The sequence below is a fragment of the Pithys albifrons genome, chromosome 6, assembly GCF_047495875.1.
Source record: "Pithys albifrons albifrons isolate INPA30051 chromosome 6, PitAlb_v1, whole genome shotgun sequence".
Lineage (NCBI taxonomy): Eukaryota > Metazoa > Chordata > Aves > Passeriformes > Thamnophilidae > Pithys > Pithys albifrons.
In genome coordinates this window covers 17,495,104-17,522,526 of record NC_092463.1, presented here as the reverse complement: position 1 = coordinate 17,522,526, position 27,423 = coordinate 17,495,104, and the positions used below count along the sequence as shown (strand labels likewise).

Here is a 27,423-nt window from a genome sequence, read left to right as displayed (position 1 = left end):
AATAGCACAGTCTATTCCCTTTAGTTGATAAACATTCTCCTGTGCCACAAAACATCAGTGTATGTATCATCCTACACTGCTTGTACCAACCTGCTCTCCTTTTATACCCACCCGAACAGCTCCCAGAGGGAAACAAGTCTGTTACTGAAAGAACCCAGAGGGATGTTAAAAGGCCCTGTGATTCTGGGAAATCTGATGTAGCTCAATAGAGCCCTTAAGGGTCAGGAAGGAAAGGATTTAATAGTTTTCAGTGGAATGACATATTGGCCTGATGATTCTGTGAAATATTCTTGGAAGAAAAAAAGTTTCCATCACACTTCAAGAAATGTAAATGTTTAAACTGTGAACTTAGTCTTCAGTTGCCTTCAAACCTGTTACCATATGTCTTTCCTTTTTGAGTGTACTTAACATTAAAATAACATGCTTGCACTCCTCAAATAACCCATCTGCTGTTCCCTACTTCTGCTACTTTAAAAGCTTGTCAGCTGTTATCCATTGCAGTTCCAATTCTCAGCATAAAATTAGCAATTTACTATTTATTTTGCCTAACTGCACTAATTTCAGGCACTATATTCAACTTTAAGTGCCCCAACACTTGAAATAATGAAGGAACCCCAGTCAAGACTAAGAAAACTATATCCCTAGTATTTCATTAAGAAACCTGTCTCCCTTGACTGAGAATCTATTTTTGACTATCCATGAATTAGACAGAAGTGATGCTTGAAAATTTCATATAATTCAAAGACCTCTAAGATAGAAATTCCTTGTAACAAGCAGACAAAAAAACCCAGGGAAGAGTAATAGAAAGGAGTTTGTAAATAAGGTTTCTCAGGTAATTGCACATATACTGTATATATATTGCACAAGACACACAAGGCCAATACGATCCAATGCAACACAACCACCATTACCTTGCATCGCCTTGACCCCACCCTGAAACTTTAATGCACACGTCTGGGACTGCTTACAGTCAGAGAAGGTAATCACTGGAATAATATAAATAAACCTCAAGGAAAACCCAAGCAACCAAGACTTAAGTACTTTAGTAATTCAGGATATATCGTGGCTCCCTCCTGCCTACTCTCGTTGCACTCAGGGTAGCACATCCCTGCTCCTGTTTCAGAAGACATGGATTGTCTCGCCCAGCTTCCCACATATTTTGATGGTAGGACCCTGAGGGGCACCATTTGAGGGCTCAAACTGTGTCAAGCTGGAGAAGTACCAAACTTCACATTTCCATTTCCACTACTGGGACAAGTTGGCCAGTGAAAGGGGGAAAACACGTAACTTTAAATTAATTCAAACACAGTAGCACCTCACCAGGACTAACTATCCAGGATTTTTGTTGCTGGCACCTTAGTCCCAGCCATCTCAGCAAAGTACAGTATTCATAATCTTTTCAGTACCTTAATCTGTTATCTAGAGACTTTTTTGTCCCTGAATCAAGTCATGCCCAGATTTCTGGAGGCTTCAGAGGTTAGCTGGATATAAAAGGAGATTGATAGTATTACTCTGAAAAAACACAGCTAACTTGTTTGTAAGTAGAGTGGCTACAACTTAGCAATTTAAGCTTACAAAGAGTTTCAACCAATACTGCTATAGATATTCAGCAGGTACCTTGAATTTTTACTGTCTCTGAAAAACATTTCTATAGATCTATTCCACTTTAGATGTTTCTTGGGTTTTCACCAATAGTTTTGCCAATACCTCTTAAGCCCTCAGAGGGCACTGTGTATTTATATTCCCAAATAGATGAATAAAGGAGGAACAATCAACTCTCTATTCAAAGAAAAAGCAACACCTTGCTACTAACAGCGCAATGTGTTTGCTCATTCCTTCCACTCCTTTAGATAATGATGGGGCATAAATCTTTGGCTCTGAGGAATCTCTTTCTGCTTACTGACCTAGAGGCATCCATTATCTGACTGGGCAACCATCAGCTTTACAGCACAGGAAAGTTAATGCCTATTTAAGATACAAAGGTTTGCTTGCTGTACACCTCAAATATTGAACACGAACTCTAGGAATGCATCAGGCTTTCAAATGTAAAAAAACCTGACAACATATTTACTAACTGACTACAACAGAAGAGTGCTGGAAAGTATCCACTTTGCAGCTTGACTGCATATCCTAAGGCTTCCTGCAACTTCTGGCATTTTACAAAGACGCCATATCACAAACTTCTGAAAAGGTAGATTCTTTTTGAAGAAAAGCAAAACAAAAGAACATATAGCTGTGAAGAGGGCAGGACAGCACTCAGTGCAGCAATGCAATTACAGCACACAGAGGTATGCAGATAGGAAAAATAATGGAAGAAATAAGAAATAACTTAAATCACAAGCCCTATGTTTTACTTTAATACTTCCAAGTATAGAGGTTCATTACGCTGCAAAGCCACCAAGGTATCAATTTGAATAAGGCTGAGGTAAAGGAACCTAACAGGAAATATACAGAACTGAGAAAACTTTTGTATCATTTACTCATTGGGATTGCAGACAACTGAAAGATAAAGCATAAAGACATCTGAAGTGTTTACAAAAGCCAATAAAGCACCACAGCTGAATAATCAAATGTTTCAGTGTATCTCAAAATTAGTAAGCCATAGAGGAACACAAGAGGGTCTCTTCTCAGTCTGCTAGGAAATACCATGAGATTGTATGATTTACAGACACTGGAAAATAAGAAAATGGACTCAGCAATACACTAAGCACTCGTGTTTTATAGATGCACATACACAGAGCACCGGATGTACTGTTCAAGAACAGACTGTAAACTTAAGGTTTTGCTGATAAATCCTTGCGAAAATAACTGAGTTACATGAATGAATCAATCTAGATTTATATTATTGACCAGATGTGTCTGTCTGGGTGTCTTTATCAATTGCAGACAGCAGAGAAGAAATCTCAATCATATTTTTTAATTTTCTGGGAACTTGACAGCACTAAAAATCAGATTATAAAAGACTTTCTAGAGATACATATAGCTGTGTTACACCTGGTATTCTTCAGCAAATTGTTGCCACATCTCATGGTGATTCCTATTGCCAATACATTCCACTCAAATTCCCTGATCTGTGTCAGTACATTTTAACACAGGACACTGTATGGCCACAGTGTTTGTATTAGACAACAGGACTAATGATTTAGAACCACTGTTATGACTCATATGATTAATAAACACATATGCATTAATACCAAGATCAGTACTATAATGAAAAACTTGGGCAACATGTTTAACCAGAGTTGCAGTATTAACAAGTCTGGAAAGGTCATGAACCACATTTGAAAAATCCATAAATACCTTTTGAATGCTCACAAGAGTAATTTTAAACGTTTTACTGAATGAATGTTTGTTCTTGCATTTACAACAGAGATTAATGTAATAGGGAGCTCTCTTATAACAACAGGGAGTTCTGAAACTACAGTTTCAGACTTACTTCTTTCTAACTATTATTACTCTGAGAGATATAGCAGCTTTCTCTGTGTTATTTACGCTGCCACTAAGTGGCAGAAAATGACAGAAGAACAGACAGAAGATGACAGACATAGTGCTTTAAACATATTTGTCTTTACCATTACTAGGGTATATCATTGGGTTGCTGATAGTTCAATTCGTCTCAAACCATGACTCACTGACATGTCCCTTGGTCCTGAGGAAAGCACAGACAGCTGTGAGAGAAGAACTGCAAGATAGTTCTGAAATCGTGAAGCATGTGTAGAAGGCCCTGATAAGATCCAAGTCACAGGTGTGTGGATAAACTAGGAAGTGAGAAACAGCAAAAGGACACAAAAGCAGCGGCACTGAACCAGCTGCAGGCCACGGAAGTTCTGAAAAGAGGTGATATCAACACAGGTCCTGGTCAGATTTACAAGAAAAAAGGCACCAGTACCTTACACAGACAGTCAAAAGGAGACATGAAATATCAAGGAACAGGAAGGAAAACCTCTATAAACTCTATTTTCAAACTACTAATTATTAAAGAAATCAGATTTTTCTGATATGTTGATACAACAATCTACGATAAAGGCCAGTCATTTAAAAGTTAAGAATGAGATACTTCAAGAAACTGTCTAAACAAGTGTGTAAGATATTTGTAATACTACAGATTACAACCTTAGTGACAGCTGGTAAATCATCAGAGTGCAAGGCAAGGTTAATGGAAGCTATCCCTGAGGTATTTCACTGCAAAGCATTTAAATTAGATTTTCATAAGAAAATAAATTTTAAAAAATCAACCCAAACACCAAAAACTTTAAAAAGTACAGAGACCAAGTATATCTTAAGATGTACTTAACATGAAAACTAAACTGAAAGAATTATTTCTTTCTTAAACAAGAGAGTATTTACCAAACATGCTTCTTCCCTGTTCACTTCAGTTATCCATCAGCTAACTCCAGATGACTGGTTATTATCCAGGCAAAAAAGGAGATTCTCTGTTATGATCTATTTTACAGAATAGATTCCATACAATATGCATAGAATTATGTGTACAACGGGATAAATCCAGCCAAGCTAATGGCAAAATCCTGTTTATCCTTGGAATATTGCATAAAACCAGAAGACATAAACATACTATAAAGCACACAGCAGGGAGAAAGTATCTACACAGAGCATAGAAAAAAATCATGATTACTGTACAGCTCTATCCTCCCTTCCAAACCAAATCCTTAAGCACTATTTAACATGCCTTTAATAAACAAACTTAAGTTAAATGGGCAGGAGGGAAGACTTGTAAAAAAAAAACATAGACCAATCTTCAAATCCATCCCCTCTTGAAACGAATGAGATGAGACTCTAACAGAAATAAATATGAGAGAAAGTGTAGAAAGCAAACATGACATTCACTCACATAAAATTTTCTGGATATTCACTCAAGGCCATATCGATGATATTCAAAGCATCGTGATAGTGTTTCTGGGCTGACAGTAAGAGTGCAAGGAGATGAAGAGAGTTGGCATCATCCCCTTGCAGCTGCAGAGCCTGACGAACATAACCCAAAGCTTCTGGTATCTGATTTGAACAAAAAGAATGAAAGGGGGCAGAAAAAGAAAGCGGCACTATTAGAGGTATTGCCTATTACTGGACTGCACATCCATACAATTTTCAAAATATTCACCCAGAGAACATGTAGAATTCTATACACTCCTGTGAGACACTACTCAGAAGCTTAAAATGGTACTGATGCTGTACAGTAAACCATAAAATTTAAATAATACATTAACCCTGGAAAGCAAGATATATGTTTTTATAAAACAATTCTGTTCAGCTCCTTAAAATACTCATTTACAATGTTCTTTCAAGTGTTGGTTGTACTCGTTTATGATTTTGAAAATACTTTAATCGTAATGCATTAACTAAAATGTACAGTTAGACAGAACAGTAACTTTTCTTTATGTAGCATTCTCATTATCTCCTCAGCCACATGTGCTTTTGTTCAAAGTAAGGACATCAAGTGTTAAAACCAGGAAATTTAACTGAGCAACATGAGAATTTTGGAATTCAGAAGTACAGAGTACAGCCTGATATTGAGAAATATTTTTTGTTTTTAAAGTGACAATCCATTCCACTCTAATGGGACATAGTCTAAGGTCTGTGCTACTCAATAGCAATGACAAGTAGTCACCTAGAGTATGTAAACCACTGTGCTAAAAACTATTTCCTAAAAGAAACATGACATAGGAAAAGCCTTACCATGATTTATGCAAAGCAATTGCACAATATACAAATTCATGGGATATATGGTAGAATATCTTAACAGCTGTACAAGGTGGACTCTGATCTCTTTTACAGTGTTAAAGTATTTTACAGTTTTCTTAAACACGTTTTTTGCTCACAATAATCAAATCTCCTACAGCTATTCAGAAAGTGCATGGACTTTAGCAGATACTCAAGGTTTAAGCACCGTCCAGACCATTAAAGATTAGATTCAGGAGTTCCATTCTCCAGGATCTGAGCAGAGATTACACGTGATAGGCAAAAACATGGTAAAAACTGACTTTTTTTTCTCTCCATCTAGCAACATAAATGCTGAAATAAACAGAATTACTTATGTCTTATTTCTGATCCTAGAGCTGGAAATACATGGAGAGCTCCAGAAAAATTTGTTAAGACTGAAGGTTTTCAGAGAGAGCATTTCAGGGTTTTTCCCTTACACATCCACATATGCACAAGGAAAACCAGCTTTTTACTGAAGAAATCTTCATCTGTGTCCATACACAAACACGAATTCTAATCTTTATATGACAGCACGATGCTGCACTTTTAAAACAAAACTAACCTGTCTGGATATGGCAAGCTGCAGTGCCAAGTAAAATGCTGCCAGATGATCCATTGGAGACAAACTGTGAGCCCTTAAAAACAAAGAAACAAAATCAAAATCAGTGAATTTTTCTCCTGTTTAGACAGGTCAGACATACCCACAAATGCATACATATTCATTTATTCATATTCAGATCTCTTCACTACCCATATGCTCATAGTTTGACAGATGTGGTGTTCATTCCAGTGACTTTTCTCATACTTCTCAATCATTCTTCATGTAAAGGAAGCACTTTGGGATATTAAAAAGTATTTTTCAATAGAAATTATGTAATTTGAGTTTAAATCTTAAAAATGAGCGATACAAAATGATTCTTCAAATAAATTACACTCCTAAACAAATGCTAGAGTTAATTAGTTAAGAATATTGCTAATAAAAATTCATTAAATAAAGTTTTCTCAGAGAAAAAGGAAAAACAAATCCAAACACAAATTCCCCAGAACAACATGCCTTCAAAGAGAAGAATTCTATCATCTGCACAGGAAGTACCCAAGGAATCACAATGAATGTGGCAGGATGGTTTTGAAGCACAAAACTCAAAGAGGAAGAGCAGTAGCACAGTGGATCAGTTTTGTTCTTTCCCAGACTCACAAAGTTTAAGCATATTTTCAGTCCAGCACAGTAAGCCTCCTAGGAAGTCAGTTACTTCTTGGCTTTGAGTTGTTTTGAGATGAAGTAAGTAGAGCATCTTGTTAGCATAAAATCATTCAGATTGGAAAGACCTCTATGATCATCAAGTCCAACCATTAACCAGCACCACCACCGTGTTCATCACTAAATCATATCTCTAAGTGCCATTTCCACATGTATTTTGAATACTTCCAGGTATGATGAGTCCAAGACTGCTCTGGGCAGTCTATTTCAATGCTTTTTTCCATGAAGAATTTTCCCCTAATACCTGAACTCAATCCCCCCTAGTACAACTTGAGGCCATTTTCTCTCATTCTGTTACTTATTACTTGAGAGAGAAGAGACCCACCACCTGCCTGCAATCTCTTTCCAGGTAGTTTTAGAGAGTGATAAGGTCCCCCATGAGCCTCTTGCAGGCTAAGCAACCCCAGTCCCCTCAGCTGCTTATCACTTCAATGTCCTTCTTGTCCCCAAGGGGCCCAGAACTGATCACAGGATTTGAGATGCAGCCTCACCAGTGCCAAATACAGAGGGACAATCACTGCCCTGGTCCTGCTGGCCACATAATTCCTGATACAAGCCAGGATGCCACTGGCCTTTCTGGTCCCCTGGGCACACTACTGGCTCATGTTCAGCTACTGTTGACCAGCAACCCCAGATTCCTTTCAAATGGGAAGTTTTCCAGCCACTCTTCCCCAGCCTATGGCACTGTTATGGGTTTAGGCAAGTGGGCCTAAACTTAGGTTTTAAAGTTCAGCTAGGCCTAGGATTGTCAGCTGATTTAAACTGGGTTGAGCTAGCTAACAGCTGACTTCTTCCAGCCAATAATACTGTATTCCATACCATACTACATCATCTCAAAGGGTGTAAAATCCAGTGTGTGGGAGTGGCTTAGTTAGTTCCATCATGGCTGCACTAAGAGGAAGACATCTAGCAGCTCCTCTACTATGTTAGGCCCTGCTTCTGTTGCCTCTGCTTGCATTTTGTTTGCATTCAGGGAAGTAAAAATATTTTTGTTGTTACTCTTTCTGTTTCTTGCTATGTGTCTCTTAGAGTACTTACAGATCTAGTGTAATAAACTTTGCTTTGTATTAATTGGGGAGTGGGAAATTACTTCTTGTTATACATAACTTGTGTAAGTGTGTGTTATATTGTGGTTTTCTTTTAATTTTCTCCTTTCTGTATAAATACATGTAGTTAGTTTCAGCATAAACCTAGTTTTGAAGTTTTTTTTCCCTCTCCCTCTTCTCTTCCCTTAGCTGGTTGGGGGGAGGAAGAACCCTTTCACTCTGTCCTGGACAGTTGGCGTTTTGCCAGCTCAACCCAGGACAGATAATTGGTGCATTGGCCGGGAAATAGGGAAGACACCAACCCAACCTAAAGAAACCGAATGAATCAAAACAAACACAATTAAAAACCTCAAGGAAGGGGAACAAATATGAAACAATCTCACCCAAGACAGGATAACCACGAACATTGTTCCTAGGATGTTGTACCAATTGAAACATCATGTTCCCAAGATTTCTGTGTATAAATTTACCTTCTGCTATTTAGTATAAACATTTCAAAGCTCCATATTGCTACAAAACTGAAGTTCCACCACTCAACCTATACAGCTTGAAAGACACCTGCAGTGGCTCATTGGAGAGATGCTGGATGTATTTTCAATTCCCTAGGAAGTCTTCAAAACCGAACACTTAGGATGGTATCCAGAGAGTTAACTGTTCAGCTGTAAAGAACGAAACATAAAGGTTCCTGCACACAACCAAGCAACAATATTTAAATGGAGAGTGAAACATCAATTTCACAGTGACAAGAAGCTGAATATTGACATGACCCAGCCATGTGCTCCCACAGCTCAGAAAGCCAACTGTATGCTGGGTGGCGTCAAAAGAAGTGTGGCCACCAGGTCAAGGGAGGTGATTCCTCCCCTCTACTCCACACTCATAAGATGCCACATGGAATTCTGCATCCAGGTCTGGGGCCCCCAAAATAAGGAGGATGTGGACTTGTGGGAGTAAGTCCAGAGGACAGCCACAAACAGTGACCAGGAGGCTAGAGCACCTTTCCTGTGGGGCAGGCTGACAGAGTTGAGATTTCTTGGCCTGGACAAGAGCAGGTGCCATTATAGCACATTTCAGTATGTAAAGGGGCCTACAGGAATGCTGAACAGGAGCTTTTTACAAGGGCCTGTATGAACAGGACAAGGGGGAATGGCTTCAAACTGAAAAAGGGCATGTCTACATTAGATATTAGGAAGAAATTCTTCACTATGAGGGTGGTGAGGCACTGAAATACATTGTCCAGAGAAGCTGTGGATGACCCATCCCTGAAAGTGTTCAAGGCCAGGCTGGATGGGGCTTTGAGAAACCTGACCTAGTGGAAGGTGTCTCTGCCCACAGTAGGAGGGTGGGAGCTGGATAAACCAGATCCCTTCCCATTCAAACCATGTTATGATTCTGTAATTGTTTCAAAAATAGCTATCCTAACCTACTATATATTAGTTATTCTAACTGCAATTACATTCTTTTTCTAGAGCAGCCTAATAACATATTACCATAGTAAGTAGTATGCTGCCTACAAAAGCATCCTCATATTTACATGTGGTCAAAACACTGACTCTCAGAACTCTGGAAATCACTATCCTGAACTGGAGAATACAGTCAGCAGGTACTGAACTGGAGTGGGTTAGCTTCAGACTATGGCTCACCTCATTCTCTGCTGTTTCAAAGAATTAACAGAAAAAGCAATTCACTATTAGGACTTCAAAAGTAGTGAATGAGTAGAGGTGGTGAAAAATGGTTAGCACAATATTTTTGAAACAGTCATGATTAAGTCAGTAGTGGTAAGAGGGACAGGTGAGGAACTGAGGTATAAACCAGAAGGTAGAAATTCCATTTCAATGAAAAGTAAAGTAATGTATATTTACATACTGAGGTATAGCTTAGACAATACAGAGAAAAAAAAGAAGGATCAACATATACCAGTCTTACTCTAAAGTTACCTACAAAACACTTTTTCAATCCTATCCCCTCAGATACAAAATCACCACAAAAAAGCCAGGACTTCATTTTCCCATTAATGCCCAAATCTGTTTCCCTGCATTTAGGCCTTTCTCACAAAAGGAGAGTTTTCAAGGGTATATAAACATAAAAGAGACAGATTTAGATGCTGCAGCACTTTTGCCAGTAGCTTAATATACTAAGATGTGTTTCTTCTCTAATTAGGGTAGAGAGTTCTCATTCATCTGTTCATTGTCAAACCCTTGAAAATGAACTCCTGTCATCCCCAGCAGCACTGCCTCCCTGGAAGGCTCTTGGAACACAGGGCATTTGCAATGTCACTGTCTACACTGTTCCACCTCCAGATAAGAATTTTTAATTTACCCCTACCTTACTGCCTGTAAGTTGTCCCTCACCCACAGCAGCAGGGCCTCATTTATTGCTCTGCCTCCACAGAGGTAATTGCACAAGCCTGCAACCCGAGCTAATCAGCTCTCTCAGAAACACTGTCACATTGAACCATGACTTGAAACCTTTCATCACATGAGTTTTCCTTCTAGATCAGAACAGAGTATCTGAGAAAATATTTTATATTAGAGGGTAACACAAATGTCTTTAAAATGAAGTAAAAGGAAATCCTTAGAAATCAATTTAGGTAATTCTGACAGAAGATGATGGAAATAAATGCTAAAGAAATACATTCTGTACTCAGGGAGACTCCCAGAGGTGAAGTTGTCATAACACCATCTTTCAAAAAGTTTCTCTTTTTAACACATAATAAAAGCTTTTCACTACACACAGCAGAACAGAGCAGAGAGATCAACACCCACTCACCTCTGAAATGCAAGAAGAGCCTTTCTCTGCAAGACCTCTTGCACCCCTCGCAAAGATGCTAAAAAGGATATATCCAATCAGTGACATGAACGATGAAGAGATTTCATTCCACACACTAATTGAAGAAGCTTTAATACATTGACTGAAAAAATGGTTGCACACAAACTTTAATTTTATGTCTAGCATTGCGCTAGGTATCCTTTTTTAGGCAACGTGGGAGTTTCCAAATGTGAATGTTTACTCTTATCTTACCATCAGTAGCCTGCAGACTGTAAGTCAATCCCAGTGCCAAGTAGCCTTTTGCTTTGAACTCTGATGTTTTGTCCCCAAAATCAACAACTGTCTTGGCAAATCTTTCAGCTTCTTCCAACTGAAAACATTGTAAAACATCCATGTAAGTCTAAAACGAGCTAAATCTTATATTGTATGTGAAGAATGCACAGAATTTATATTATACCCACTGAGACTGTTAAAATCTCAGTCATTATTGCTTTTAAGGACCATTTCATTTTCCATTAGACTTAGTTTTCCTGCTAAATACTGAGTAAGGAATACAGATTTTAAGCTGAAATACTCATTCTCATGGTTGAGAGAAACTCTGGCACATAACACACTAGTGTGTTTTTGCCTTTTTTTTCCCCCCCTTTGTTTTCAAATAAGAAAAGGGATTTCTGGTCCATATATGTCATCTACCATTTTTGCATTTTATAAATAAAAGTTCTTGGCCCATGAACCAATTTTTTAGGAAAATCAATGACAAGAACTCTGTCTCCAGCCCTGTAGAAAAAAGTATAACCATGCAGAACTCTGTTTCAAATACTGTATTATGCAAACTCATAAACAGAGAAAAATGCAAAAAAGTCAAGGTTTAACTGCACACCCATCCTGGCACACCATTTAAAAATCTAGTAAGAAAAAACTAACAACTGAATCCATTCCAGTAAATGTAAAAGCTAAGTAAAGTTACCTACTCCATATGGACTCAATCCATAGGGAACAATTTACAGAACTAGGATCTACCTTAATTAAGACTGTATTTTTTTCAGTCTCAATAAGTCATGTTTCTACTACTACTCTATTGTCTCAGTTTCTGATTGTGACCTTCTCCTCCTCTTTCCCTTCTTTTCCCTTACTCATTCTAAAAATTACACCTGTGTCTTGAAAACCACATAACAATGTTTGATCACCTTAATGTTTTTTGTACAGATACACCAATTTCATGGTTATCTGACAAACAACTCCAGTACCAATTTTTTTAAAAGACACTGTCCCTACTATGAATCCATGAACACCAGCTACCCACAAACATGGTATCACAAAGAGATTTCTGTCATAATCTTCCAAAAAGTTATTTTCCTCTGGCACAGAGGAAACAGAAGTCTAAATTGCATTTATATTCTGTCTTCCAAAAATGATTCAACTTCTATACATTCTAAGTTATGTCTTAGTTTAGGATCAAAATATGCTACCTTGATAAACACAAATATTTCAGATTAGCCACTCAAACAGGGATGGACACGTGCATATACATATCTGTGCTGCACTTTTAGACATGTCCAAGTGCATGCAGTTACTGTGCAAAAGTATTTGCTACACCTCTAAACCAAGATTTTAGCACAATTCTTGCTGAAAAGACAGAGTTGCAAAGCTTACCCAGTGCAGGGATCCCATGCAGAGCTTTGCAGCAAGGAGTGGAATAGTTGCATCATCTGGTTTCAAACGTATACATTCCTTCAAGACTTTAACAGCTCGAGCAGACTGTTAAAAACATTTTCCACTGAAATTACTAAAAGCATAAATAGGAATCTTCTATCTGTGAAACATATTTTCATCATTTACTTTATTTTTCCCGTGTGAAGGAGACATTACTACACATTCTGTTGGCAATTTGTCTCAACTCCTCCAGTCAGTGAAACACAAGACTTTAGGCACTGCTTTTGTTATTTAACTCCATTAAGAACTCTCATTAAGCATCTCCAGAGAAACATTTGAGAAGAATGTAATTCCAATGGCACACGATTCAGAAAACAGTTTGAAATGCATTTCAAACTACTATGCCTGTGACCTCACAGCATTTGAGCCAGTCAAATGTAAGAGAAGGAAAAGAACAGTCCTCAGAACAAGCAGTGTTGTGGTGTTCTTTAAGAGTTTCAACAGCACTTAGGAGTAGCTCTGATAGAAGATTGACTGGCACTGCTTCTCTTTTTTCTTTTAATTTATTTGCCTCCATTCAATCACAGTTCAAATGCAAACTCAAAGTATACAGAGAATTGGAAGAAGAACCAAACTTCTTCAGAATCAACGACTTGCTAAAATATTTTCTAAGGAAAATACATTCCTTTCTCCTATACTGAAAATAAGCAAATTATCCCCAATGAGAATGATCTTTTAGAAAATTGGTTGTTTCCATTTCATAATGAATGTGATTTCTTTTCTGTAGTATGACAGAGGAAAGCAAAAATAACTGAAAATAGAGGATTGCATCTGATAAGTTCCTAGGTTACATAAAATTTTAAAAATATCCATCAGTTGCACAGAATATACAGCAATATTAGAAAAGTCAGTGTTAGAAATTTCCAAAGGAAAAAAAAAGCAAGAACATAATGAATCAGCATTGATTTGTACTTAAATATAAAATTTGTTCATCTGGTATAATTCACTACTTCCATTCAATCAGGTTATCCTAAGATTGTTGGCAAGATAGTTGTTATCATCACCTTTCAGTCTTCTGAAGTTGGAAACTATCGAATTGACAACATTCTTTGTACACTACTAGGCATAAATTCAGAAGCAGAGTGTACTTAGGTGAGTTAAGCATTAGAATTATCTTCAAAAACACTACAGATGAAAATTATGGAAGTGCCAAATGATGTTATTAAACACCATCAATACAAGAATTACATAAAAAAATTTAGACTTACTTTTCCTGCTGCCATCAGGGACAGTGCAAATTGATACCAGAGATGGAACTCCTCAAATGCAAACTTCATGGCTCTTTCTAAGCACTAATTATGAGGGGAAAATTGTTACTTAAGAGCATATTCTTCAATTATTAAGAAGATATAATACATACGTGCAATTAAAAATTTAAATCAATCAAATACATGAAAACACCTGCCAGATTCTACATAAAAATAATTTAACAGAAAATTGATTTTCTATTTATTATGTTTGTTTAAATACCCCTGCTGGTATTGTATTATGTAGTCTGAAAGAAGGAATGATAAATATCAGCTTACTGAAGATATATCATCTGGAAAAGGCAGGAGATGAGTCTTAAGTGAAAAGGAAAATGGTACACAGTCCCTTCCTAAACTGTGAATACTTAACAACAATGACACAAGTACTTATAAGTACCATTTAAAAAAAAGGGGGGTGTATAAAGGCTCATCTTGCAGTAGTATTTTTATTTTTAAAAATTTTAACTTCACAGTATTCTGCTGAGATTTTAACCTAAATAACTTAATGTCAAAAGAAAATTCATTATTACTATACTGAGATTAAATATATTTAATTAGCATTATACACTAATTTTGGATGTTTAATATCTGCTGCTGTCAATAAGAATTATTTCATTTTGCTATGTTCATTTTTACTAATCAGGCCAGTTCCAGAGAGAAGAAAGGTGAAACCCTTTTCTATATTAAACTGATACAGGAATTCATTTCCTAGCCTGCAGAGTCCAATTACATGAATAAGCTTTTCTGCTCTGACAGTTACAATGTACATAAACTATAAAACAATGCATTGATTTTCACGTTCAAACTCAGCCTTAACATAGAAAGCATAACCAGGTGGGCAGTGTGTTCCCATACTGTAACAGAATCTGATGCAAAGCAGAAAGATCACAGAGAGAAACAAGTAAGTTAGGTGTGATGTCTTCTCCTATTATTTTAGATACTGCACAGAGCTGTGCAGGTAAGGGTCACTCCTCCATCCCTTCCATGAACTTGGCAAAAGACAGAAGTTGCTAAGCCCCTCTCTCTCCTCCTCCAATTAGCACAACTGTGGTACTAAACCAATTGCCTCTAAAGGAAGAATAAAAATTCAGGCTTATCTTGCAAAATACACTACACACTACCTCTTGTATTAATAGAGCAGTCAGAATGACAGTGTCCTGCATTTGTATAGCCCTTTGTTACCGCCACAATTAACACCATTAACAGAAAACAGCAACAACACAGTTGAATATTATTGACAAACCTCTGAGAGCATTTCGTACTGGCCTCTTCTTCCCAAGGCTATGGTAAGCAAATCATAGACTACAGACGCACTTTGCAAACTGATGATACGGTCATTTTTGTGTTCAGGTATTCTGCTCAGTACGGCATCACGGTTAGCCTGAAACACACCACAAACAAAGAAACAGAGTCACACATTGTAACTCAAGTTATATTTTCACTCAAGTAACTACCATTCTATTCAAACTGACAGTCAGCAGTTGATATAAGAGACACAGACAGACAGAATCCACTACTAATTTACAGATAGAAAAAAATCACCAATTTTATACATTACTGAAAAGACTGATATTTCTACCTGGATCTATTTTTAATTACTTCAGTCTAATTATGTAAATTAAGTAATGTATTTAAAATTATTGAAGAGTTCTCAGAAACAAAATAAGGTGTTTTTTATATACAAGATGTATGCATCTTCTAAAATGTCTTTTTATTCATTGTATGTTACTAAAACATATTAGAAGGATCTTCAAATCCTGTATTCTAGCTTTTATAAAAGAAGGCAACCAATTTTTTTTCTCTTTAGGACATTATGACACTAGCCTCTCACTTGTGAATGATAACCTGTCCAGGATAATGCACAATCACCTTCAGGAGTTACTAGTAAGGGGTGAAAACTGACCCCAGTTCTGAGCACAGCTTTGGAATCGGGCCACGTCTGCAGAAAGGCTTTGTACTTTCAGTAAATGTAGTTCTTAATTAAACTGTTCCTTCTGAGAAGGAAAAAATCTGAGATAGAAATGAATTAAATGAATTGACCATGTTCAGAGAAATCTTGTGAAAGAGCAAAGAATAAAATTCAGGTGTCCAAGTAGCTAGTACCTATATTGAACTACCCAGTGCTCCTCCCACTATACCATCAAGGCTCTGAAAATACCTTGTTACTTTATGTATTTCTCGTTTTCTTGGTGTTTAATATTCCCATTGGTACAAATGCTAGTATATCTGGTAATTTGAAGTTAGAAGTTAAAGATCCTTCCCTCTCCTCGTGGCACCTTTATTTTTAATTACACAGGGCATGGCCCCCTTAATACATTTATTTAAATACACTATACAGCTCATTTTCTCCCTTTTCAGATGCAAGGAATGACACACAGTAAGGGATAATTTTTTTTCCCTGCTTCAACAGGATAACATTTTAAACTCTGAACATCCTAAATACATCTTTAAAATCAGAATGATTAAACACTGAAAACTTTTCAAAGAGATACACAGAGCATAAAATGCACAGACATTTCAGGAATTATGAACTGAATAACACACAGTTTGGTTTGAAATCACACACCTCCACAGGCATCCCCCAAAACCGATATTTTGGGTTTTTTTGATCAAGAAGTCTTTGGCTTTTTCTTTCTACACTGTAAAAATATTTGGTCAACTTCAAGAACTTCTTTTTAACTCCACATTTAATCACTATTTGACTCAATTCCTTGCACGCACAGAACATGCTATGAACCAGCACTTCTTATGAAAATTTGGCTAGCAATCCCAAAGCAGTATTATAGGAGAGGATGTCTCGTGATTATTAAAGGTATCTTACATATCTGAACAATCATTTTCTTCATAATTATAAAACAGAATGTATGTACAAACTTAAGAGATCAGTATTTTAGAACTGCCACGGTCTCAGACACAATAAAGTGACAGTTTAACTGCAGTGTGTCACCTGGACACCTTACTACACAGACTAAGCAGTGTAACTTATTTCAGTGACAGTAGCAGAAAGTATATGCTCAGCCATTTCACCACTGGTTAAAAATCACACAAAAAGCTGAGCCCAGGAGGTGGTGATCAGTGACACAAAGTCTAGCTGGAGGTCAGTAACTAGCAGTGTATCCGAGCCTGATACTGGGCCTGATCCTGGTCAACATCTGGATGTACCATCAAGCATATTTGCTGCTGATACAGAACTTAGGAGGAGGAACTGATGTGACAAAGGGGCTGTGCTGCCATCCAGAGACAGCTCGGCAGGCCAGAGTAATGGAACCTCAGCAAGGGCTTCATCAAAGACTTGGAAGTGCAAGTCCTGCACCTGAGAAGGAACAACTCCGGGCATCAGTATATCCTGGGGAACCCCCAGCTCAAAAGCAGCTTGACAGGAAAGCATCCAGGGGTTCTGGTAGACACCAGCTGGAAAGAAGGCTATTGACAGCCCAGGCTGTACTAAGAAGGAGTGTTGCCAGCAGATTTAGGGAGATCCATCTCCTCTGTTCAGCACTGGTGAGGCCACACCTACAGTACTGGGTCCAGTTCTGGACTCCCCAGGACATGGAACTACTGGAGACAGTCCAACAAATGCCCACTGGGATGAATAAGTGACTTGGAGCATCTCTTCCATGAGGGAAGGCTGAGAGAGTTGTGACTCTCAAGACTGGAGAAGACAATGCTCAGAAGGGGAACCTTATCAATGTGTAGAAATATCTGAAGGGAGGATACAAGTAAGAGGGAGCCACGCTCTTTTCAGTGGCACCCAGTGACAGAACCAGAGGCAGTGGGCACAAACTGAAACAGTGGAGGCTCGCTCTGAACATCAGGAACCACTTGTTTTACTGTGAGGGTGAATGTGCACTGGTACAGGCTGCCCAGGGAGACTGTGGAGTCTCTCTGCCAGGAAATATTCAAAATATGTCTGGACAAACGCAGCTCCAGGTGGGCCTGGTTGAGCAATGGGGTCACACAAAATGATCTCCAGAAGTCCCTTCCAACCTTCCTCACTCTGTGATTGTTACCACAGCTCGGCTGACATGCAGCAATACATACACACACTGTAACATGAAGGGATCAGTTCTTCAGATCAGAGAATCACAGAATGCTTTGGGCTGGAAGGGACCTTAGAGACCATCCTGCCATGGAAAGGGGCACTTTCCACCAGACCAGGTTTCTCAGACCCCCATCCAACCTGGCTTTGAATGGGGCTTTTTTCCCCCACTAATTCACAGACAAGAAAGGAAGGGATCATACTACTTTAGTAACACAAGAGCATCTCAAAACGCCAGCGATTACTCAATCTTCTGTAAGTGTTCTTTCTTTCCCAAATACTGGTTTCAAAATCGTAAATAACATGCTACTTCACAACTACTATACCTAGAAAACTAGTATGAATTGAAGCTGAAATAACAGGTCTCAATTCTCAGAAAGGTGAGTTTGTAATTGTGAATATTTTTATGCTCAATCTTCCCCTTTCCCCCCTCCAAAACTAATTTGAACAAATGACTTCACCAAAATAAGTCAATCATGTCAAAGATTTTATACACCCTCGAAACAAACTCTTTTGCCTGACATAACCTGCAATAATTATGAAAAAAAAAAAGAAAGCTTGCTAAGGGGGTGTGCTCTGCAGTGACAGCACTTGATATAATTAGGCAGATCTAATTCACAAAGGAAAAGCTGTAAGTAACCTGAAATGAAACTTAACAAGGCAGTACTTTTAATTAGATTTTTAAATGATGATGTGCAAGGAACTACACATGCAAACACAGTAATCACTAGTCAGATCTTGCAGAACTGGGACTGCTTCCACTTCACACCATGACCATAGTTCACATCAGAATTCAGTGCATCACCACGAGCTGCTCAGGCACATTACAGAGGCACCTCTCAGTGCTAAGAATACACTGCAATAAAACCAACATATGGTATGTAGAAATGTTTGATGAGTCTATTTTTCTGTATTCTCAGAATCTAGACAGAATTTCTAGATTCTGTCATGCATATTGCAAAGCAGATCATTAGGAATGAGGAAGGTAGTTAGCACTACAATGTAAATATGTGCCACTTCAAAATAGTTCCCCAGGACAATGTTCACTACAATGTTCTGATCCTGTTTAACTGAAGCAAACCAGAAATTATGCCAAAGCATGTAAGCATCTGAATCACCTATAGAACTTAAAAGGCTGCATCTCACTGATGTGCAGTGAGACAGACTGCACAACGCCTGAGACTGTGGAGGTTTCACTCCCTTGGTTAAAAAACCAGCAAAAGCTTCAGCTTTTCATTTAATTTTATCTGGTAACATAAAACTGACATGGTATGAGAATGCCAGTACATGGCAGTTGATTGGTGACTAGTAATATAATATAGAGGAAAGTATGGAAGGCTGATAAAGGGCACACATAGGCCATTCAAAGGAATCACACATCGAGGAAATGACATTTTAAAAGAATAATCCAGTAGCAAAGACTGAATGTCAGTATCATTACAAATCATCCGCAAATTGAGTGACAAGTTTTATGCACAATGGAAAGTAATTTTTGACGATGTTTATTATGCTCATCTACTAGTCTTTGATTTGCTTTTTAGAACAAATATAACTTGCATTTTGAGTCTGCCTGACTAGCAACGAGCTGGTGTAACAGTGGTGCCAAATAAAGACCTGGCTCGCTCACTTGCCCGTGGTTAGAAGGACACCAGGCACAGCCACCGCAGAGAAAAACTCCGTAACCCTTGCACAGCTCATCCTGCTGGCTCAGAGGAACACAAGTCTGAGCTCCAGAAGTAACTGCCTGATTTCCTAGCAAAAAATGAAAGACAAGGCAAAGCAAGGCATGGCAAAAAAAAAAAAAGGAAGAGTTCTACTTTCATTTTTAAACAAACCCAAGGAAAACACACACATGCACATTCACTCTATTTTACCTACCATAGATTCACTAATAAGCAGCAACAGTAAGGCTTCTTCTGTATTTTCTTGAGGACAGAAGATGCTGTTCAAAATGACAATTTAATTATTTAGGCAGAACACATTACTCTTAGGAGTAGCTCATACACATGTATTAAAAGCACTGTAAAAACTGGAAAATTGCCAGAAAAGCGAACAGAAAATAACTTGCATAGAAAAATCAATTGGTTAAAACACATTTCTTTGCAACACTGTAAATTTGCATTTCAGAAAAGCTGGCCAAATACAGTAAAAGAACAAAACTACCACAGCTGTCAGAGTTGAACACATTCAAATATACCAAAATTGAACACAATTTGACAACTGGAAAACTACTGGGAGAAGCATGTTCCTTCCCTAGTTCTCTTCAGGGAATATATATCTATATATATCTATATATATAAGGGAGAGGAAGGGAGAGGGAGGGAGAGGGAGGAAGAGTGAGGGAGAGGGAGGGGGAGGGAAGGATACACACAGACACACACAGAGAAGACAAATATTCCCATCCATACTGCCATTATGAAAAACATAAACTAAATTACCCAGTGCACTGGGTAACAGTTGCAATGAAAGAAACAACGGAGGTATAAACTCAGCCATACTTTTCTCCAGTGTATACACGTGGTCTTCTACTGAGTGCATAATTCTTGGTATTTGAACCTTTTCGAAGTGGATCATCCAGGGGTGATTGGTGAGGAGGATCTTCTAGTGGATTCCAGTAACTCTGTTCACACATACCTCGTAACAAAATTTCCGCAAGTTGTCTTGCGATCGTCTGTAAAAGTCAAAGACAAATATTTTCCTTAGAAATGATGAATATAAACTGTTAAAGAATGCTCATATTTTTTCTAATGAAGACTAGTTGCGTAGAATATATTTTCTGATATTTTACATCTAAAAAAATAGGCACCCTGCTATTTAAAAGGTGAAAGTACCCAGTTTAGCTCTCTAAACATAAAGAAAAATAATGGCAATAAACAATTCTTCTGTTTTATCAGTTAAATCCAGATACTTCTGAAGTATCAACACCACCAACTGCTGCTCCCAAGAGCGGGGCACATGCAGGCATATTGTCAGATATTCTGTGCTCAATAACCTCTACTGCCTCTGCAGGCCTGGAGAAGTTGTTTGTGTGGGAGACCATAGTGGAGCAGATGTGACACTGCAGCCTCCTAAGAGGGTCATGGCAGAGCAGGGTGATATTCCTTGAAGGAACTGCAGCCCAATGGAGGGACCCGATGCGGAAGCATGGGAAAAGTGTGAGGAGTAAGGAGCAGCAGAGAGGAACTCACCACAACCCTCCACCCCCCATGCACCACTCAGGGAATGGGAGGGTAGGGAGAGGAGGAAGAAGAGTCAGGAGTCAAGGATTGAAGTTGAACCTGGGAAAATGGGGTGGGAGGAAGGTGGTTTAGTTTTTGTCTTTGTTTCTCACCATCCCACTCTCTCTTAACTGATCATAAATTAAGTTCATGTTCCCCCAGAAAAGTCTGTTTTGCCTGTGACAGTAACTGGGAAGCAAATGCCCTGTCTCTACCTTGACCTACAAGCTTTTCTAGCTTATTTCCTCCCTATCATGTTAAGGAAGGGGAGTCCAAGGGCAGCTGAGTGGGCATCTGGCAGCCAGACAACTCACCACAGACAGTGACAGTCTGTGTGCTGACTGGGGCTGCATTCAATTAAGCCAAGAAATGAATCCTCATAAACTGGTGGGTAACAGATCCTTATCATTATGCTGTGTATCTCACTATTTGCCTCTAACTCATCCACTATCTTTATTTGTGCTTTATCTGCCTACCGAAATTCAGAGGCTGCCATAGGAATGTGGTTTACTGTAACTTACCATTCGCAGGTTTTGTGTAGTTCTTGTTTCGACAGCTCTTAGTAACTCTCTAAATCTACCAACTCCTCTTGTCAGGTTCCTGTATACAAACATAGAATTTGACAGTATTCCAACTTGGATGTAGTAACACCTTAATATATTATTTGATAAAACTGTTAAAATCCAAGCCATCTTTTTTTCCCTGCATCGCCTCACTGCAGGAGGATAGATAGGTAGATAGATAGGTAGATAGATAGATAGATAGATAGATAGATAGATAGATAGATAGATAGATAGATAGATATTCACCTGGGAACTCCATTACTAATTACTACAACAACACTCCCTGGCAGTTTATTGAAAAAAGAAACACTTTCATGATCAGCAGATAGCTCAAGCAAAAGCAAGAAAAAGAGTAAGAAGCAACCACCCCAAAAAGAGAAAAAATAAAACTGAAATTGGTCTCACTACTACAATAGGTTTTTTTATTTTTAATTACATTAGGCTTCAAAGTATAAACTTTGGGGGGAAAAAAATCCATTTTCCCTGCCTCTTGACACCTTAAAAGAGGGAGGTAAAAAAGAAGTAAATCTGGTAAACCCCAGTGAAAGTAACATAAATTTTTGAGTTCCTTTTCAGAAGGGGAACAGATCAAACACATTAAGGCCCACTGTGTGGCCAGACGAGGACTTGGGATGAGGGTTCTGTTCTTGACTCAAGCTGGTTTTTGGTGTGGCTTCTGCAATTCAAGTTTGTTCATCTGTGCTTCTTCCACTTCTGCTGCCTAAACAGCTTTTGCAGAGATTCAAGACCCTCGGAGGCATCATTCATACTAATAATTTTAGCAGATCTGAACTTTCTTATCAAATAATAATTATTTTGAATGCCCATACAGGTTTTATCTTTTTCTTATCTCTAGACCAGTTGTGTAAATATCTAGCATGGAAACAATTGTATAATACACCAACTTCATGTACTAATGAAGTATAGAAAGTCTGTAGCCCAAATTTTAAGTAACCCCCCAAACTCACTGAAAGTCTGACACATTTGGCACCTTTGGAAAGCCAAAATAAATATCATTCAATAATATGACATGCCAAACATTTTGGAGAGCCAACACCAGACCTCTGGAATCCCAGCTTTAAGTCCTCTGCACTAAAAGCATATTTCCCATGAATGGAGGTCTCCCTCAAAGACTGGATTGCAGAGTGGCAGATGCATTCTCAAAACAAGATTAAAAAAAAAAAGCACACACCAAAAAACCAGACTTGCCAAAAACCTGAAATATTCACTGCAAAATTGTCAAAAAAGTTATGAGCAAGAACTTGTTGGCTTGCAACTTCATTTTCCCAGTGCAAATGAAACATATGCTATGGAGCAGAACTTCAAACCACAATAACTTTATGAAATATTAGGAATTGGTATTTTTTTCCACCTTCTCATGTGTTACAAGAACAATAAAAAAACACTTTATGAAAAAATACACAACTTTCACAAGCCCTTAAAAACTTCATGAAAGGTTGTTATTAGTTGCCTATTACATTTTTATAAGTATCTGCAAGGGACTGAAATTTGTGACTGAAGTTCTACTGTGTCATGGAAAAAGCATTAAGACTGTACAAGAAAAAAAGCAGTTAAAATACAGAATGAGTTTTTGTTTCAAAAAGCATTTAACATTGATCCACTGAAGAGGTCAACACACACACAATACAGATTTGTCAAGCATCTTCTACATGAAATAAACTAAAAAACAGACTTCAAAGTTACAATCTAAATCAGCTCAAAATTGAGTTAAATGCTTTGAGAGACAAGAAATGAAGCAAAATATAGCATGAACACTATGGCAGTTGTCCACACCGCACTGCTTTCAGTCAAGTACATTTCCTATATTTGAACTTATAAAACACAGATCCACAGTGTCTGTAAAGGACTTTGAGATCCCCTCCTTTCTTGAGACAAGCAATTTTAGCATTAACATGCACTCAGAGCTGACACATTTTCAGTCATTTCAGACAAGACAACGACAGCCCACAGACGGACACTGTTACATACATGAGTTTATATGAGTGCCTCCAATCACAATTGCACCTTCCTTAAAGACAATTCAAATGTTTGCTTCTTTAAATCTTCTTTGACTCTTTCAGTAGCACTAAGTCAGTTAGGCTGAGAACCAAGATCTACTAAAAGTCTATATAGATTGATGTCCTTAGGGCATATTTGCATCTTTGTGCCTACATATTTGCATCCTAAACCCCAACAATTCATATTAGAACCCAATTAATTATTCTGATCAAGATCAACTTTGATGCTGCTTTGACAATTTCTAACAGTATTTCTGTTTAGAATAATGAAAATAACTGCACCCTTCAAAGTACTCACTCCTAAACAGAGATTAATAATTGTAGATATCATACAAGCAAAGTGTTGGAAGAAAATTAAGGAGCACCAAGGACAGATAAATTTTAACGCAGAATCAGAAGACCTGTATATAGGCATGAAGACCAGCAGTAGCAAACTTTGGGCACAACATACTTGTCACCAGCACCACCAAGAAGTCTATTAGTTTTAAAAAGCATGTTTGGCATCAAACACAGTGCTTTGGCATCAGTAGTCCTGATAAACCTCACACCGCAGAAAAGTACTTCTTATGTCTGTGGTTTAAATACACACACAAAAAGTAGAAAAGAATGAAAGAAACTGCTCAACAAGAAGCAATCTACATTTGAGCAATGTTAGGATAAAGAAACAAAACACTATTTCTTAAACATTATTCTCTATATCAAAGCAGTGAGATCTAATTGCAATATAATCAAAACAGGCTACAAAAGAAATGTATTCAACTTAACCTCAGAAAGGATGATAAGATTAATTTGCTCTGTACTTACAGTGTATTTTAGCAGTATCTTCTCCATTAGTGTGAGAAGGGCTTTGTTTGTCAGGCATTTCCATTATGCTTATCAATCAAAACCCCCAAATATTTAGTCTACCATTGCCTTTTAAAGATTAAACATGTAATTAGAACAAATTTTTGTGAAGTGAGCTTAGACCAAACCTCTCCTGCTCTGCGATTTGGTGGCTAAATTGTAAGTACTTCTCCTATTTAAGAAAGAAAAGTATATCCAGAGCTGTGCCAGTGAAAGGCTAAGCTAACTATGATACCCTATCACCTCATTGCTGAGGCTCACTGTAACACAGCTTAAAAATATTCATCCTTTAATATCTACAGGGCTTGATCAAAGTGATGAAACAGAACCCGTTTTCTGGAATTGAGCTCAATTCCCAAATGCAACTTCTCTTTTGTCCTCTCTGTCTTTCTTTCTATATTTGTATATAGAAAAATAAATGTAATGTTGGTAAACTGATCAGTACACTTGAAGTTTTAATGCTTGGGGTTTTCTTCCAAGGATTCAAATAGGAAAGAAAAGAAAGGAATTATTGGAAAGCTTAAGGAGTAAGAGCAGGCAAAACTCTTAATCTGCACACCAGTCAGAACGGTGGCATTTCAGTAATTTCCGTATGACTGGCATGTTTACAAAAAAAATAACAATTACTTAAATCCATACACAGTAGCTAATTACATTCAGAAAACTAAGAGTAATTTACACAGTATTAAGAGAATAAATGATTTCACATTGAAACAAGTTACTATAGAAGCAAAAAGCAAGAAATGTGAAAATCAAGAGATTAACTCTTAGGTAGTGACAGAATGTCCTAATAGCAAGGCCTGTCATCTACAGTGCTGCTTTATATAGCCTACAAAGATAAATTTAAAAAAATCAAAAAGGACTGAAATTCCACAGCTCTCTGAAATAACTTTATTAGAGACTGACCAAATGGACAAGGCTAAGCACTCTGCACAACCCCTGATGCTTCAGATGGTTCTGAATAATGTCTGTTTTCCCTCAGCTTTAAGAGGGTGGAGCGGAAGCAGAATTTAATCTACAACTAGAAGAACATTCTGGTAAGCCTTTAGATACCTATCTCTGAAACACAACATAGTTGCAACTTCAGATAGTTCTATTTTTCCCCTTCATTTCATACTTACACAGTTTCAATAATAATACTATATAATTTCCACTAAACATTAACTACCACTAGACATTACTTTCTGAATAAAATGCACAAGATCCCTAATTTCCTGCCAGACTCTACCCTACTTTTTATAAAGCCTACTTAAAAAAAAAATCAGTGTGACACACTTCTGATTTTATCCATTGTTAACCCATGCAGAAAGAAAAATCCCAGGTATCTCAAGTTCACTACAGAAGATCATGTTTGCTTGATGCTTAAAAGTTCTTAACTGACATTTGTGCTTATAAAAGAAACATCTTCAGTGTGCCATTAGAGCTGTGTAAGCCTAAGTATTTGAAACAGTCCTATCAAGCAGCAATTCTCCCATTCATGCATTCAAAATTAAAATACTTACTGCCCAGACCGCAGTTTCACTGGTAGTTAGTCTACTTAATGGTTCACTACCTAAAGAGAAAGATTTCGTCCTCTCCATTCTCATCTCTTACTGTTCCTTTTTTTCCACCACTCTTCCTTCTTGATATCTTCCCACTCTCACTTGCGTGGTCCTCTCTCTTTTCTGACAGCCACACCAGCCATTATCACACCTTACAGGGCATTAATTCTTCTCACTATTACAAGAGAAGGTTATGATTTCTTAGCTCTTTCTTTTCTGCTGGTTTGGAGAATAAAAAGACACTGCAGAAGAACCAAATGAGTACCTGTACCAGCAAAAGGCAAACAAGTCAAATTCACACTGGGAGTGTAGGTATGGGGAAGATGAGAACAGGTAACTCCACTTTACAGCGTCAGGACACTAAGACTTTTGCTTACTACTTCTCTTGACACCTCAGCTCCTTCTCAGCCTGTTCTCTCCAGGCACTTTCAAAAGGTAGAGATTCAAATTCTGATGGAGTTTGGGGCGTAGGTGTTTTGTGGATGAGTACTCATGAGACAGATCACCTGCATGTGAGCTGTGGTAGCCTTGAACTAGTATTTTTACTTTCTTTCTGTTAATACTGATTCTTTCTCTAAGGACAGTTAATTATGGTGCCTGGTTGATAGTTATTTTCACCAAGATTTTGTTCTGTGGTTGTAGTATTTGGCCATTTCTGTAAAGCCTTAATAATAGTTCAACATGGAGCTTTTCAGTATTTTGAGTTACTGGTTACTCATTACACTGGTTCTTCTTTCATAGTGAAATTATGGTTTTGAACTGATTAATAATGATGAAAGATGCCCGTTTAACTGCAAAAATGTTAATTGACCCTGTTAACTTCAAAAGGCAGAAATTAGTAGGCAGGAGAACTCAATGGTCCCAGATTTCTTTCTAATAGTAGTAGAAAGTAATTGCTAACTCTTAGGTTTTCCAAGGAAGGTGCAGGTATTTTGGTCTCAGTGATAGAGGGAACTGGCTTCTGGAAGAACTCATAAACTAATTATGTAGAGACCTTTTATTCATAAGTTATTTTTGAAAAGAGTTATGGAATTACTTTATTTGACTCTTCAACACTATCCACATAAGCAACTGGTGTTTGAAAACTCATTAATTCTTTCAAAGTTTCCACTCTTCAAATTATTTCCTTGTCATTGGCCAAACAATTTGCAAAGTGGTTTCTAATTTTTAAGACTGACCACTGTGAGTATTCACTGGTGTGAATGCCTTGGAAAGATAATACATGCTTCAGAAATGCTGCCACCAGTTGAAGTTAGAAAGGTAAGCAGGCTTAATTTTATCTTTTCAGGTGAAAGCTGGATGCTTCCCTTTCCCACCTCCTGATTTCCACCTCCTTTGCTTTTCAAATGTGTAACTGCCAGGAAAATATTGCACAGCTGGTTTACTGAGGGGTGCTGTAATTTTTTTCTTTTTTTTCCCTTGCAGGCATTTAGGCTTGTGTTCTGAATAGTTTTGT

The 27,423-nt window shown here is 37.8% G+C and overlaps 1 protein-coding gene across 2 annotated transcripts in view; it reads right to left on the bottom strand.

The window, feature by feature from the left end:
- TTC7B (tetratricopeptide repeat domain 7B) overlaps positions 1 to 27,423 on the bottom strand; it is a 121,454-nt gene that overhangs the window by 56,036 nt on the left and 37,995 nt on the right. For both annotated transcript variants that reach the window (XM_071557676.1, XM_071557677.1), the window contains 10 exons: positions 21,524 to 21,602; positions 20,283 to 20,455; positions 19,663 to 19,726; positions 14,989 to 15,126; positions 13,707 to 13,790; positions 12,439 to 12,543; positions 11,038 to 11,155; positions 10,786 to 10,843; positions 6,278 to 6,350; positions 4,850 to 5,010 (listed from right to left, as the gene is read on the bottom strand). In XM_071557676.1, the coding sequence (XP_071413777.1) occupies positions 4,850 to 5,010; positions 6,278 to 6,350; positions 10,786 to 10,843; positions 11,038 to 11,155; positions 12,439 to 12,543; positions 13,707 to 13,790; positions 14,989 to 15,126; positions 19,663 to 19,726; positions 20,283 to 20,455; positions 21,524 to 21,602 (1,053 nt within the window). The remainder of the gene's footprint in view (positions 1 to 4,849; positions 5,011 to 6,277; positions 6,351 to 10,785; positions 10,844 to 11,037; positions 11,156 to 12,438; positions 12,544 to 13,706; positions 13,791 to 14,988; positions 15,127 to 19,662; positions 19,727 to 20,282; positions 20,456 to 21,523; positions 21,603 to 27,423) is intronic.